Genomic DNA, 14539 nt, shown 5'->3' with positions numbered 1-14539 from the left:
CATCTACACCAGAAAAAATTGGCCTAGGGCTACGGAAAGGACACAGGCTATTAAGTCATACAGTCCTGTGCCCTTGGGCAGTTATTCTACTTTTTCAAATCCATTTCCTCCTCTATAAAACGAGGATAGTCATATCCACTCTCCATAGGACTGATGTGAGAATGAAATGAGACCAGGGATAGGAAAGTGGTCCACAGAGTGCAAATTACAGTGAAGTATCTTACAGCCACCCACTCATGCCACAAAGAAAGATCAAGTCACAGTGAAGTCTTCCTAGATTTTATTGGCACTGAAATAGAACATTGGTTAAGCATAAACCCCTCCAAAAACAAATTTTAAAAACCCCAAAAATACACACACAAAAAAACTGAATATAAAATCTAACCTTTTTCCCCAGCTTCCCTGGGGTGGGGGGGTACTACCTTTAAGGCAGCTAGATTGCCCCACAATTCCAGGTTTGAATTTAGCCAATATAGGGCGTATCACCAAGAGAGTGTCAATATAATTCACAGCAATGCACATAAGACTCCGCAAGGTCAAGCAGGAGGCAAGGGGAGGGAGGGATCAAAGCCATGGGCTCTGGGCTAGGGGCACTGCATGGAAGGACAGTAGGGCCCCTAGGGGAATGAACTCTGAGGAGAAGGCAAAAAAAGGAACAATAAAACCAAATACCAAGAACCTTAAAAAAGGATTGTATGACCTATAGTGACAGGTGATATCACTAATACTGAAAGCTTCCTACATTAATTTTTCTGGCAAAATATTCTTTTACAATATAGTATATGCTTCCTAGGTGTAGGGGGTGGTAAGGGAATGAGGCCAAAATGATCCTGTCCCAACACTAATATCTTCTAAGGGTGCATTAGCAAGAAACACAGAAATCAATATTTAGTTAGATGCCACTAAAATATATAATACTGGTGGAAAGAAAAAGAACACACATGAGACAGAGAGGAGGAGGAGGCTGCTCCTGGGTTGAAAGAAAGAGGTGGGAGTGTGAAAAGGACCAGGCCAGAGCCCCTAACAGCTCTCTGGTTTACAGCTCCAAGGGATAGCACAGTTGGTGGCAAGACCTGGGTTAGAGATTTATTAAACAGAGGCAGGACCAAATCACCACCTTGGAGAGGTGTAAACTGTAGGATCTAGGCCACAAGCTTCTCTCACCATACTCAGCTTCTTCCACCCACTCACCAATTGAGCCAACTGACATCAAGATCTAGGGCTCACCAAACCAAGGCCTTAATGGCCCTGAAGCAGGAGCTGTGGTCCAACTCTGAAGGGAGAAGTAGTCTGGGACCCCTGGCAGGTAAAATACTGAAGCCACGTGTGAATATTTCCTCCCTTTAGCAAAAGTCCTGGATGGGGCTGGCTGGGTTTGGGGGTAACCATCCCTACTGTTCTACTTGGAGGGGGTTTGGGGATTGGAGTGGGGAGGGGCAGATCCCAAGAGGGGAAGAGGAACACAGAATAATAAGGGATATCTCTGCCCATAGAGCTCACTTGAAACAAGTCTAGGCTCCCATAAGGCATAGGGGCAGATCCTCTACCCAATCTTGTCTGAACAGAATGGCCAACGGCCTTCCAGGATGTTGGTGAAGCCTCTTGCAGGCACTGTCTCCCCCATAACACCCTGAAGAGAAACTAAGTCCCTGAACTCAGGGACAAGGTTTACTGGGACCAAGTTTGTAACAGGTCCAATCTGGGAGGTAGAGAGAAGAATGAGTGAACATCTTTTTAGCCTCCAATCATTACAAAGCCTAAATAACTCTAGAAGGGATGGACACTGGGAGGCCTAATCCTAGGGCAGTTGACATCCTAGAGCATGTAGCCAGGGCTCCGCCTCCTTCTCTAAACCCTATGATGTTCCAATTCTGCAAATCACAGGACCATGAAGAGGAAGGCAGTGGTGGGGGCTAGTTTTCAACCTACTACACTTGACTCCTGCAAAGCAACAGTAAATGTGGGGGTATTTCCCAAATCAAGTGGGAAGTGCCTCTGAGCTGAGAAAGTGATCTCTTCTAGAAAGCTAGATCACCTGGGATAGAAGAAAAAGAGGGTCCCATCATCACCACAGTGGGCCATCTCTCTGCCTAGGGAAGTGAGTGAGGGCTGAGGGGCTAGGTTTGGTCCCATGGCTGTACTGAATGCTTGGCATGACTCCTGGGCTGCTCTAGTTAGTGGCTCCAGCACAGTGTGAGTTAGGCAAGAGTGTAGGAGTGTGAGGGCAAGGAAGAAGGGAGGAGGGGTCCCTAGAGGCTGGGTGCCCATTACATGGACTCAAACTCATCAATGCGCTGCTTAGTATTGCCCTGCCGGATTTGGCGCAGGGTCTTGTACTTGTCTCGACCCAGTCGCATGTTCTCAGCATGGATCATGTCATTAGCAGTCTTCTTGGACTCATCACGGGCATTGGCCAGCTCTGAAGTGAGGGCCTGTGAGGGTGCAAGGGGATAAGGGGTTAATGGCTTCCTCTCATTTTACCTCCCCTCGTTAACCAGATGTACTTCCTGATTTATTTCCTTCTTACCTTCCTCCCACCCTCTCCACCACCTTTCTCTCTCACTCCCCCACCCCTGCCCCCCTCTTTATACACACAAACACAGACACACACATTTTTTGAGAGCCATTTCCAGCTCTGTTAGAACTGCAGTGGGGCAAGAATAATAAAAAAAAAAAAAAAAACCAGAACACCAACTTAGCAGATCAACTGATGACAGAATCCTGAGAGTAGAACAATACACCAAAGAGATTCAAGTAGGAATTGTGACAACTAAGTATTTTCTGAATATGAGGTAAATGGAATATGGGTGGAGGATGGAGCAAAAAAACAAAAAAAAAGGAAGAGACGGTCCAGGCTCTGATTAATAAGTGAGAGCTGGGACTTCCCTGGTGGCGCAGTGGTTAAGAATCCACCTGACAATGCAGGGGACACGGGTTCAAGCCCTGGTCCGGGAAGATCCCACATGCTGCAGAGCAACTAAGCCCGCGTGCCACAGCTAGAGAAAGCCCACGTGCAGCAATGAAGACCCGACACAGCCAAAGATAAAATAAATAAATTTATAAAAATAAAAATTAAAAATTAAAAAAATAAGTGAGAGGTGCTCTCCCTTAAAGCTCTCATTGAGAAATGCTCAAGCTCCCACAGAGCACTGAGACAGGCTCCTCTACTGCTCCCGTGCCCCGATGATCTAGGGAAGGCCATGGGCTACTAAGTCAATACACATGGTCTCCATGACCCTTTGGGTCAGCCTTGATACCTTCAGGTGCTTCTGCACACGCTCATTCTTCTCTGCCTCAGTGGTACGTTCCTCCTCGCTGCGATCCTTGGCCATGGCATCAGCCCGCAGTTCAGCGCTGGCCTCTGCACCGTTCTCATCCTGCTCATCCTGCTCATTCTCGGCAGGCTCTGCCACATGAGGCGTGCTCATGGCAGTCTTCAGCTCTGCACGGGTCTTCTCCAAGTCTTCTTGTACCATCTGAGCCTGCCCAGTAACAGAGGAAGAGAAGGTCTGGCAGTCAGACCAGGCTAACTTGCGGCATCCCTATGTGTGCCTAGAATGGCCCAGCAGAAAGCAGGCACCAGGTAGGCCAAGTCACTTTGCCTGACTGATCCTGAGTTCCTTCAGCTGTATAATAGGAGTAATTCCTATTACTAGTACCAAATTCCCTGGGGGTACTGGAGAATTCTGGGAAGTATCTGAGAAAGGCTTGAGCTCCTTCTCCCATGATACCCACTGTCAAGGAAGGATAGAAGCGTGAAGAAACCCAAATCCTCACATCGGTCAGAATGGCCATCATCAAAAAATCTGCAAACAATAAATGTTGAAGAGGGTGTGGAGAAAAGGGAACCCTCTTGCACTGTTGGTGGGAATGTAAGTTGATACAGCCACTATGGAGAACAGTATGGAGGTTCCCTAAAAAACTAAATAGAACTACCATATGACCCAGCAATCCCACTACTGGGCAAACCATATACCCTGAGAAAACCATAATTCAAAGAGAGTCATGTACCACAATGTTCACTGCAGCACTATTTACAATAGCCTGGACATGGAAGCAACCTAAGTGTCCATCGACCAATGAATGGATAAAGAAGATGCGACACATATATACAATGGAATATTACTCAGCCATAAAAGGAAATGAAACTGAGTTATTTGCAGTGAGGTGGATGGACCTAGAGTCTGTCATACAGAGTGAAGTAAGTCAGAAAGAGAAAAACAAATACTGTATGATAACACATATATATGGAATAAAAAGAAATGGTTCTGAAGAACCTAGGGGCAGAATAGGAATAAAGACACAGACGTAGAGAATGGACTTGAGGACACAGGGAGAGGGAACGGTAAGCTGAGAAGAAGTGAGAGAGTGGCGTGGACATATGTACACTACCAAATGTAAAATAGATAGCTAGTGGGAAGCAGCCGCATAGCACAGGGAGATCAGCTCGGTGCTTTGTGACCACCTAGAGGGGTGGGATAGGGATGGTGGGAGGGAGATGCAATAGGAGGAGATATGGGGATATATGTATATATACAGCTGATTCACTTTGTTGTACAGCAGAAACTAACACACCATTGTAAAGCAATTATACGCCAATGAAGATGTTAAAAAAAATAAAATAATTTTTTAAATAAAATATAAAATAATGGGGCTTCCCTGGTGGCACAGTGGTTGAGAGTCTGCCTGCCGATGCAGGGGACATGGGTTTGTGCCCCGGTCTGGGAAGATCCCACACGCCATGGAGCGGCTGGGCCCGTGAGCCATGGCCGCTGAGCCTGCACATCCGGAGCCTGTGTTCCACAACGGGAGAGGCCACAACAGTGAGAGGCCCACGTACCGGAAAAAAAAAAAAAAAAAAAAAAAAAAGATACTTCCAGGTATTATCTTTAAAAATAAATAAATAAATAAAAGAATCTAAGGAACTGGAGCCTATGCATATGATACCCCATCCCACACTGCTTTGTCCTGGGCACGGTATCTTACCTTCTGCTGCCATTCCACAGCCTCACTCTCCTTTTTCTGTCGGGCCATCTCCAGCTGGGAGATCCGAGATGTCAGCTCTGCCATTTCCAAGGCCTGTGGATCAATTGGAAGCTTATGAGAGGTGGGCCTTCTGGTCCTCAGGCCCCAGGTGTCTTCAACCCCAGATCCCCTGAGAACTAACAGGGAACTTGCTGCTCCACTTGCTTGCTGCTCTTGGAGGCTCTTTTTACCACACTTCCTCCAGGAAGCCCAGAGGAACACTCATTCTCAGATCTACTATAGCACCCTATTAACTCCAAACTATTTCCTTATAAGTCAGAGCTCCCTGCCTAGACTATAGACCTGAGGACAAACAACGTGTCATCTCTGGCTCTTCCTCATCTCTCTCTCCCTCTCTCCCTCTTGGTATTGCCAATTGCACAGTTAGGGCCTCAGTAAAGCTTTGGAGATCACTGTGTCACTGCCTGAAGTGGCAGACCCTTTCCTGTTATCCTACAATGCTCAGGGCTCCACTAAGACTCTTCCCAGGACAAGTATAGGAATGACACTCAAGTGTCACAAAGTGATCTGAAGAAGGGAATAAGCTTATGCACGCCCTCACACTTCGGGCAAATCTCCCAGAGGACATTTCCCCCTGAGAATTAGGTTTTAGGTTCTTGCACTCTCACTCCAAACAGTACAGGGGAAGAGCATACGTCAAGGAATTTGGGACACAGGTTCTTAATTTCTGAGTCACAGAACCCTTGGAAATTGTGATGAAAGAATAGATGCTCACCCTTCTCCCCTAAAAAATGTATAGACACACAGTTTTACGTGTGCTTTTAGGGAGCAAACCTTTAAAAGAGGCAGAAATGACTTCTCATTCTTACTCAGTCACAACAGTGTGACCTCTGACGAGTCTCTTCAACCTCTCTGAGTCCTAATTTCCTTTTCTGGGCATATTATCCCACAAGGATTAATCTCATAGGGTTATTAGGAAGAGGAAATAAGGAAGTAAGGAAAAGGGAAAAGTTGCTAGTATAGCTTGTAACACACGTAGCTAGTCAATCAAGTGTGAATCCCTTTACTACTTTCCTCCCTCTCTCCTTTGTCAAGTCATCAGCTCAAATCCCCAATTGCTAAGAAAGAGAATAAAAGTAAGGGTTAGGGAAGAGTATTTGCAAAATGACTTCTCAGCTTGCTTCTGAAGGAGCTATCTGCTGGAAGCCTGCTGAGAGTTACCCTGCTGGAAAGAACCAGTCCTGCAAGCAGAGGTAGCTGTGAATAGGTAGGCAGACAGAAGAGAAAACTAAGGTCCCATAATCCCAGCCCATTTTGTAGCTTTACCAGTTGTTCCTGGGTCTTCTTCTGGTCCCGGGAGGCCTGCAACAGGGCCTCCTTGGCCTCTTCAGCTTCTTGACGCTCTTTGGCCAGTTTCTCAGCCTCGCTCTGGGCACGCTTCCGCTCCTGTTCAAGTTCCAGAGCCCTGCGGGTCTGTTCTTCCAGTTCTGGGAAAAGAAGGTAGGGGAAAGGTGGTGAAAAGTGCAGAGATCAAGAAGGGACACCTAACTTCCTTCCTGGAAATGCTTCACCCCAGGACACAGCTGGCAGAAAGTTCTAGGCACTCTTCCTCTTGCTCCATCACTCCTCTATTCTTTAGTCATATCTGGAATATATGGCCTGAGTCTGCAGCTCAGACAGAAGGGTTTCCAGTTCATAGAGTCAGACTGTGGGAAAACCCAGTCTCCAAGGTGACTCCAAGCCTCACCTTGTTGAGCCTTCTTAGTCTGTTCCTCGATCTGCTTCAGCCTCTCCATCAGTTCCTCCTTTTCCCGTTCAATCTTCTCCTTCTCCTTTTCTGCCATCTCACGTTTCTTCTTCTCATTTTCCAGCAGAGCACTAGGAAAGGAGAAAGAAGGGAGGGAACAGGATAGGAAGGCCACATGGAAGCCTTGGAATTCCCAAGGCTCCCTGGCCCTGGCCCCTCAGTCCCCACCCATCCAACACACTCAGGGCTTGTGAGACAAGACCACTCTCCCTTCTCTCTACATTCTTGTCCTTACATCACAGCCCTACGTGGGCCGGTATGCTCAGGGCCCTGTCAGTTTGTCCCAGAATCAGGAGATCCAACCTGGACTCTCAGCTTGTCCACTACCCAGTGGGTAATCAGTGGGTGACCTTAGCTACATCATTTCTTTGCTCTTGCTCTCAGTAACCTTATCTGTAAAATGGCCAAATAAGTCCTGCCCTATCTACCTTATAAAGTTACAGGGAGAAAAGTTTTGGATCTGTGCTGATATACTGTGCTTCAAGTCTGGTGATCCCTATGGCTGGGGCATCAGTCCTCTGCCTGCCCTCTGAAGCTCAGCTCTAGGCTTCTTTTCTCCAGAATTTGTTGTAAATCTAAAATAAGTATTTGCTTTTTCTTGCCCCAGTGCCTCTTCCAGGAGGCCTTCTTTTCTCCCTTGGCTAGATGTCTTTTCTCTTTCTGACCCCTCAGAATACTTGGCCTACCCTTCTCCATATCCCTCCTCCCTGTTATTTTTCTCCATAGTACTTCTTATCATGTCACATACCATATAATATGCTTATTTGATCTGTCTGTCTCTTCCCACTAGAATGACAGCTTCATGGGAGCAGAGCAGAGATTTTTGTCTCTTTATTTTTCACTGCTCAATAAATATATATTGAGTGAATGAATGACACAGCATTTGTACCTTGAACCGTTATATATATACTATTTTTTCCCTTTCTTCTACTATACTGTGAGGTCCTTGAGGGCAGGTTCCTGCCAGATCCAGTTCTGTAAACTGCCCCTAATTTCATTTTTCCGGAATAAATGTGAACTTTGGTGTCTAACCTCCCATACACGGAGTCATTTTCCAGCCTACTAGATTAGAAGCCTCCTGAGGTTCCAAACTCTTTATGACAGAGTATCTACTAAAACAGTGCTCTCAAACATTAACATGCACAGGAATCACCAGGGATCTTATTTTTCAAATAACTTACTGAGGTGAAATTCACATAATATAAAATTAACCATTTTAAAGTGAATAATTCAGTGGCATTTAATACATTCACAATGTTGTATGACCACTACCTCTATTAGTTCCAAGACATTTCATCACTCCAAAGGAAAACCTCATACCTGGTATTAAGCAGTTTCTCCACATCTCCCCTCTCTCCAGCCCCTGACAACCACCAATCTGCCTTCTGTTTATCTATTCTGGATATTTCATATAAATGGAATAATACAATATGTGACCTTTTGTGTCTGGTTTCTTTCACTTAGCATAATGCTTTAGAGATTCATCTACATTGTAGTATGCATCAATACTTTGTTCTAAAATTTTTAATGGCTGAATAATATTTCATTGGATGGCTGTACAATTTGTTTATCCATTCATTCACTGATGGACATTTGGGCTGTTTCCAATTTTTGGTTATTGTGAATTGCACAGCTATGAACAGGTATGTGCATGTACCTGTTTGAACACCTGTTTTCAATTTTTTTCAGTATATACCTAGGAGTGGAATTGTGGAATTGTATGGTAATTCTACATTTAATTTTTTGAGGAACCATCAAATTGTTTTCTACAGCAGCTGAACCATTTTACATTCCCACTAGCAATGAGCATGAGTTCCAATTTCTCCATACCCTTGCCAACAACTGTTATTTTCTGTTTTCATTTATTATATCCATATTAGTGAGTATGAGGTGGTACCTCACTGTGGTTTTGACTTGCATTTCCCTAATGACTAAGGGTGTTTTCATGTGCCTGCTGGCCATTTGCATATCTTCTTTGAAGAAATGTTCAACTAGGATCTTAAGTTGCAGATTTTGAATCAGCAGCTTTGAGGTAGGTCTCAGAATACTGCCTTTCTAAAAAGTTCCAAAGTTGATGCTGATGCTGCTGAGCTTTGATGCACTTTGAGTAGCAAGGGTCCTCAGTGCAAAAGGGCTTGGTAGGGAAAATTCTGGTGGCTCTGCCCAATTCCACTCAAAAAACCCTAGAGTCCAGGTTTAAATGTGCATGAAGCCTTCTGCTACTGCTGCTATACTGGTCAGATAGCCCAGAGCAACCCAGAGTCCACCTAGAAAAGCAATGGCATGAGGGTCATAGATAATGGGGAACTATGAAATGTCCCTCCCTCCTATCAGCCTCTGAAATCCTAGGGTTCTAAATGCCTGCCTCCTGGGGATGGGGATGCCTGAGACTTAATGGAAGGGGTGTATCCCTGTACATCTCTCTCTCCCCCAGTACCAGGATGGCTTCATGTCTTGCCTTTAGCAGGCTTGGCACCTCTGAGAAGCTTCCTTGCCACAGCCCTGGCCCCCACTTCAGTTCCACGTCACCTACCGCTCCATCTGTTTCTGGTGCTTCTCCTCCCGGGCCTGTGCCTTCATCTGCTGCACCTCGATTGTGTCGGGCTTGCGGCGGCGCATGTATAGCTCATGGTTCCCCATACACAGAGCCAAGATCCGCTTGTTAATCCGCAGCCGAGGAGCATAGAAGACGAAGTCCTGGTGGAAAACCAGCAGTCAGAAAGAGTTTAGAGGGACAGATGAAGGTGGGCTTCTGCCTTCTGAAAAGCTAAGTCCAAAAGCACTGGAAAGATCATGTTACAGATGGGAAGACCAATTATCAGAGTGGTGAAGTGACTTGCCCAGGGTCAGATGGCAGGTTAGTGGCAGACCCAGGACTGGAACCCAGGCTTCTTGACTCCGAAACCAGTGCTCTTTCCACCGAGCCACAATTTCTTTCAACCTTTGCTTATGAAAAGCATCCTAAAATACCCTCAATGCAGTTGAAAGATAGAAACTGACTTTATCTGCTAATTAGATATCCTGCTGGGTCTCAGGGGCCTCTCTTAGAGGCCAAATAATCCCTGCATAATACCGTGGTGAGTGTAGTATGGGTGGGCTGGACTGGTTCTATAATCTCCTAAAAGCATATCCTAGACCCAGTCCCTTCAATCCTGTTTGGAATAAGGCAGTTTGTAAATACATACATGAATATATAAATCTGAACATCGATTATCCTGGTTGTTGTTTTTTAAATATGCCCTTGATCTCAGCTGACTTTGTTACTTACCTTTTTCTGATGAAAGTTGAGCACAGCAGCAGTATTAAAAAAACAAAACAAAACAAAGAAAAACAAAAAAAACAAAAAAAACACACACACACAAGAAAATCCAGTGAGTTTGAGTTTGTTACTACAAATACCACTGGACCAAGGTCACCAGCTGATGGACTAACCACCAGCTCCTCTGCCACTGAACCCAAACTGCTACCATCTCGCATTGCTTGGGGTGCAGTAGAAGAAGCACAAGAACCAGAGGTCAAACAACCTAGGTGTAAATCCCAGCTCTATCATTTTTAGCTATGTGATCTTGGGCAAATCACTCCATCCCTCTGAAACTCAGTTTCATCACTTATAAAACAGGTATGCTACTACCTACCTGACAATGTCGTTGAGGGTTTAAAGAGACAACATATATAAAGTTCCTAGCAGGGCAAGTTCAGAGACCTCAGAGCTGGAGAGGAATGGTTGAGGCCTCATGAGAAAGGTCTGGTTCAGCATGGCCATTGGCCCTTGTTGGACATGAGGTACATCAAAAGAGGAGAGTCTCCTCTCAGTTTTCTATCCTATTCCCAAGCACCAGCTTTCCAGTCTTGTCAGCCACAGGCAACTGAGTAGGTGACAGGAATGGCAAGCATGTTAGAGGAATGACTGGACTGAAAGCACTTTCTTGGTTTTGGATTGCTCTGGAAAGAAGTCTTGAGAGGACAGCAGCAAAGTTATAACAGAAAGAACACCTGGAGAATCATCTTTGGATCTGGACTTCTCCTGGCTCTGTCCTTTCTCCAGAATTAAAGATAAATCGAGTACATGAACAGTTTCCACTTTCTAGGGCCTAGAGGCTTTAAAAGATAAGATGTACTCTCTGTTTCCACCCCAGAGCCTCAGGGAAGTAAAAGACAGTGGCTAAGAGGCAGTAATTAGACTGCCTGTGGCTCTCCATAATCCATGCTTCTCCTGAGACACAGGTAGCAGTGTGGCACCAGTTATAGGATGCCTCCTGACCATTTCTTGGCATCAGCATCCCCTTTCATTGCCAATCGCCTTTTGTGCCTCCTATTCCCACCCACATACACAAAAAAGCCAAAAAAGGGAGAGAAATATAGAATGACACAATTGCTTTTAGCATTATCCAGGCCTTGGCAAGTACCTGTGTTGGCCAGTGGGAGGAGTCACTTACCGGGGCTTTTTTGTCAATGGGCTTGATGACAAATTTCTTGTCATTAAAAGAGATGTTCCTGATTTCACTCCAGGGGAAGCCTATCTTAGGAGTCAGTCTGTAAAAATGGATGCCAAGAACATTAGGATAAAGGCAAGACAAGAAGGACTTAGAGGGTTGGTGCCTTGCCCTCCCCACCACCAACTTCTCCCTTAAGGAGGTAGATTCACTGCCAGCTCAGCCAGTGTCATCACATGTCACCAGGTCAGTTGCCAGCATTGAGGGTGCACAAAGGACCTCCTGATACCACAATCAACATATCCCTTGTCCCAATATCTGAGGTTTGTTTTATTTTATTTTTTGTTGAGGCATGGACCTTGTAACAATCTCTCACAAGAATCCCCAGCCCTACTTAACTGGAACTCTTCTATTCTACCAAGGTTGTAAAAGTTGGGGAGAAGGTAAATAATAAGTTCCAAGACTCAGAAGTTACACAAAACAATAATATACTGATCTCCATCCTCATCAAGAGCAAGCCAAGAAGGGACTTCCCTGGTGGTCCAGTTGAGAACCCACCTTCCAATGCAGGGGACATAGGTTCGATCCCTGGTGGGGGAACTAAGATCCCACATGCTGCGGGGCAACTGAGCCCACATGCCGCAACTACTGAGCCCACGTGCTCTGGAGCCCACGCGCCACAACTAGAGAGAAGCCCGTGCACCGCAACGAAGAGCCCATGTGCTGCAACTAAGTGCCAACATGGCAATAAATAAATAAATATTTTTTTTACAAAAAGAGCAATCCAAGGAAAAAAAATAAGCTAGTGCGATAAGGCTGTAGCAAGAGGGATTATAGGCCAAAAGGCACTTAATCATCATATGCAAAGGAGATTAATTACAAATCGTGACAAGGTAGGTTTTAGACCAGTGTTGTCCAACAGAAATATAATGAGAACCACACATGTAATTTTAAATTTTCTAGCAGCCACATGAAAATAAGTAAAAAGAAATAGGTGGAATTAACTGTAACAGCAGTTCATTTAACCCAGTATATGTAAAATACTATCATTTGTACATGTAAATCAATATTTTTAAAAATATTAGTGAGATATTTTGTATTCTGTTATTCACACCAAGTCTTCAAAGTCCAGTATGGAGTTTACACTTATAGCACATCTCAATTCAGAGCAGCCACATTTCAAGTGCTCAACAGCTATATGTGGCCAAAAGCTACCATAGCAGACAGTGCAAGTCTAGTCAATGCAAGATTTAGAGACCTGAGGGAGGTTGTACAATCATCTGGACTGGTCTAAACTAGGTAGAAGAAGAATGATATAGGTGGGACCCAGGAAGTATAATCCTACTCTGTCAAATCCTAGGTGTCAAAGTGGCCCAAAAAACTAAGTAAGCTCTGAACTATACCTGTCATTCTGCTCATAGATGTTGAGACCCAGGGCATCTACTCCCAGCCACAGCTCTGAGCCTTTCTTGTTCTTGATGCTGAAGTAGTTCACACCATACATCTCCAGATCCTGGGCAATCTTCAGATACTCCAGGACAGCATCCTCCCTAAACAAGAGAGCAGGGTGGGGCGGGGGCGGGGAATATAGGGGACCCTGTGAATCAGACCCGGGGAGACAGAAAGCCTACTTGTTCTGCAATTCTGACAAGAATCTTGCTATAAGGGGTGGGAAAGAGGATGGAAGGTGAACAGATGATGGCGAACAGAGCACAACATGACTTTTGCCAAAACATGCTCACAGGAGCCTCAGGTCTGAGGTTCCCAAAGGGGAATAAAGGCGGGATGACCCTTGCTGGCCTCTGGCATGTTTGCTATCACAGAAGCCTCGTACGCAGGCACATTATTAGCAGAGCCCAGATGAGGTGGTGATGGCAAAATGGTAAAATTTGTTCTTCAACTAGACAATTCCCAAATGGTATGCCACGTTTATAGAGCTCCTTCTTCATTTCATTCTTGGGGAGGAGACCCTGGTGGTGCAGAAGCTCTCTAGGGATCCTGAGATCCCCTCCATTTCTTTATGGTCAAAATTGTCTGGGCTATCAGTTGCCATCATTCACAAAAAGTACAGCTTTATGATGGCCCTGATTTGCCTTCCATTTCTAATTTCCTGTTTCTCTCTCTCCAATGTCCTCCAGTGTTCCTTGCCCTCTGCCTCTTCTCTCTCCAGAATCAACTCTCATTCTCCCTGCAGGGGCAATAGAGCCCACAGTTGCTAGGGCCGGCTTACCTGAGCATGCCCCGGTGCTCCTCATGCCACACCTGGATACGTTCCTCCCACTGGTCCTTGTTAAGTTTGTGCTGTTCCAGGACCCTGGAAAGACAATGCATGGTGAGTAGTTTAAAGCACAAAGTCCAAAAGCAGGGGTAAAGGGAAGTCTACTTAGCTCCCCAAGGGGTTGATGCAAAAAGTATGTGGGGTCATTACACCAGAAGCAGACTGAAATTACAGCAGGAGGTATTAATTAGACATAGGGAACTGCCTGAGGAGTATGAGAGATACAGAATGGGTGACCAAGAAAGACAATAGGAACACCTTCCTTTGTACCTTTAACCAGAAAATCCAATAATGTGCTGTGGTCTCTAAGCAGAGCAATAACATATCAACAGTCTGTGCTGGCTTGTGGGGCTAAGAGTAGGAACGGGCCTCATGGAGGCATGCACGCGCTCTCCTAGATCTTTGTGGTACCAACAGTTTGCATTTGTGAAACTATTGCTCAGGGATAAGATTACAGCCTGTGGCTACAGAACAAAGAACTGAGCCCAAATGGCTCTGGGAGAAACTATTGATAATGGGCTCAACCTCCCAGATCTACTAGATCATAAACAAGGCTTGCTTTAAATATGCTATCTCAGACATTATGGCAGTGACTTAGGTAGAGTCCCAGGGCACAACCACTATCCCTAATACCTTCAGGTGAGTTGTACATTTGCCACAGCTCCACTGGGACTGAGGCTACCAGAATGAAACAGAACTTTTCCTTCCAATCCAAAAGCCTATGAAAATAGCAAATGGATGCAGTGGGGTTAAAAAAATCAAGAGACTAGGGTTCTAGGTCACCTTAAATGAGCTGTGGGAGATTGAGCAGGTCAGAGTGAGCACCTCTGCACATCTACTTCCTGAGCTAATAAGGATTGTGCTGCCTTATTCATTTTCTATGTTGTTGTGATGCTAAAACAAGAATGAGTGTTTGAGAATGTTCAATTTTGAAGTTTAAAAAAGCAGAAATCTCTGTACACTGGTTATCAATATTAAAAGACTGTTTGAGCTCCCCACATCCCTGGCTTAAGTATTTCTCACTCCTATGAACCT

At 45.2% G+C, this 14539-nt stretch overlaps 1 protein-coding gene across 1 annotated transcript in view; it reads right to left on the bottom strand.

The window, feature by feature from the left end:
• Window positions 1–263: 263 nt before the first annotated feature.
• Window positions 264–14539, bottom strand: part of MSN (moesin) — a 67852-nt gene continuing 53576 nt past the window's right edge. The window contains exons 5-13 of the mRNA XM_004283548.4: window positions 13457–13540; window positions 12630–12776; window positions 11230–11326; window positions 9327–9490; window positions 6734–6864; window positions 6313–6473; window positions 4987–5079; window positions 3258–3482; window positions 264–2432 (exon numbers count right to left, since the gene is read on the bottom strand). Coding sequence (XP_004283596.1) covers window positions 2268–2432; window positions 3258–3482; window positions 4987–5079; window positions 6313–6473; window positions 6734–6864; window positions 9327–9490; window positions 11230–11326; window positions 12630–12776; window positions 13457–13540 — 1267 coding nt within the window. The 3' untranslated portion in view covers window positions 264–2267. The remainder of the gene's footprint in view (window positions 2433–3257; window positions 3483–4986; window positions 5080–6312; window positions 6474–6733; window positions 6865–9326; window positions 9491–11229; window positions 11327–12629; window positions 12777–13456; window positions 13541–14539) is intronic.

This window comes from Orcinus orca, chromosome X (genome assembly GCF_937001465.1).
Source record: "Orcinus orca chromosome X, mOrcOrc1.1, whole genome shotgun sequence".
Classification (NCBI taxonomy): Eukaryota; Metazoa; Chordata; class Mammalia; order Artiodactyla; family Delphinidae; genus Orcinus; species Orcinus orca.
This window is presented reverse-complemented; position numbering and strand designations above follow the sequence as displayed.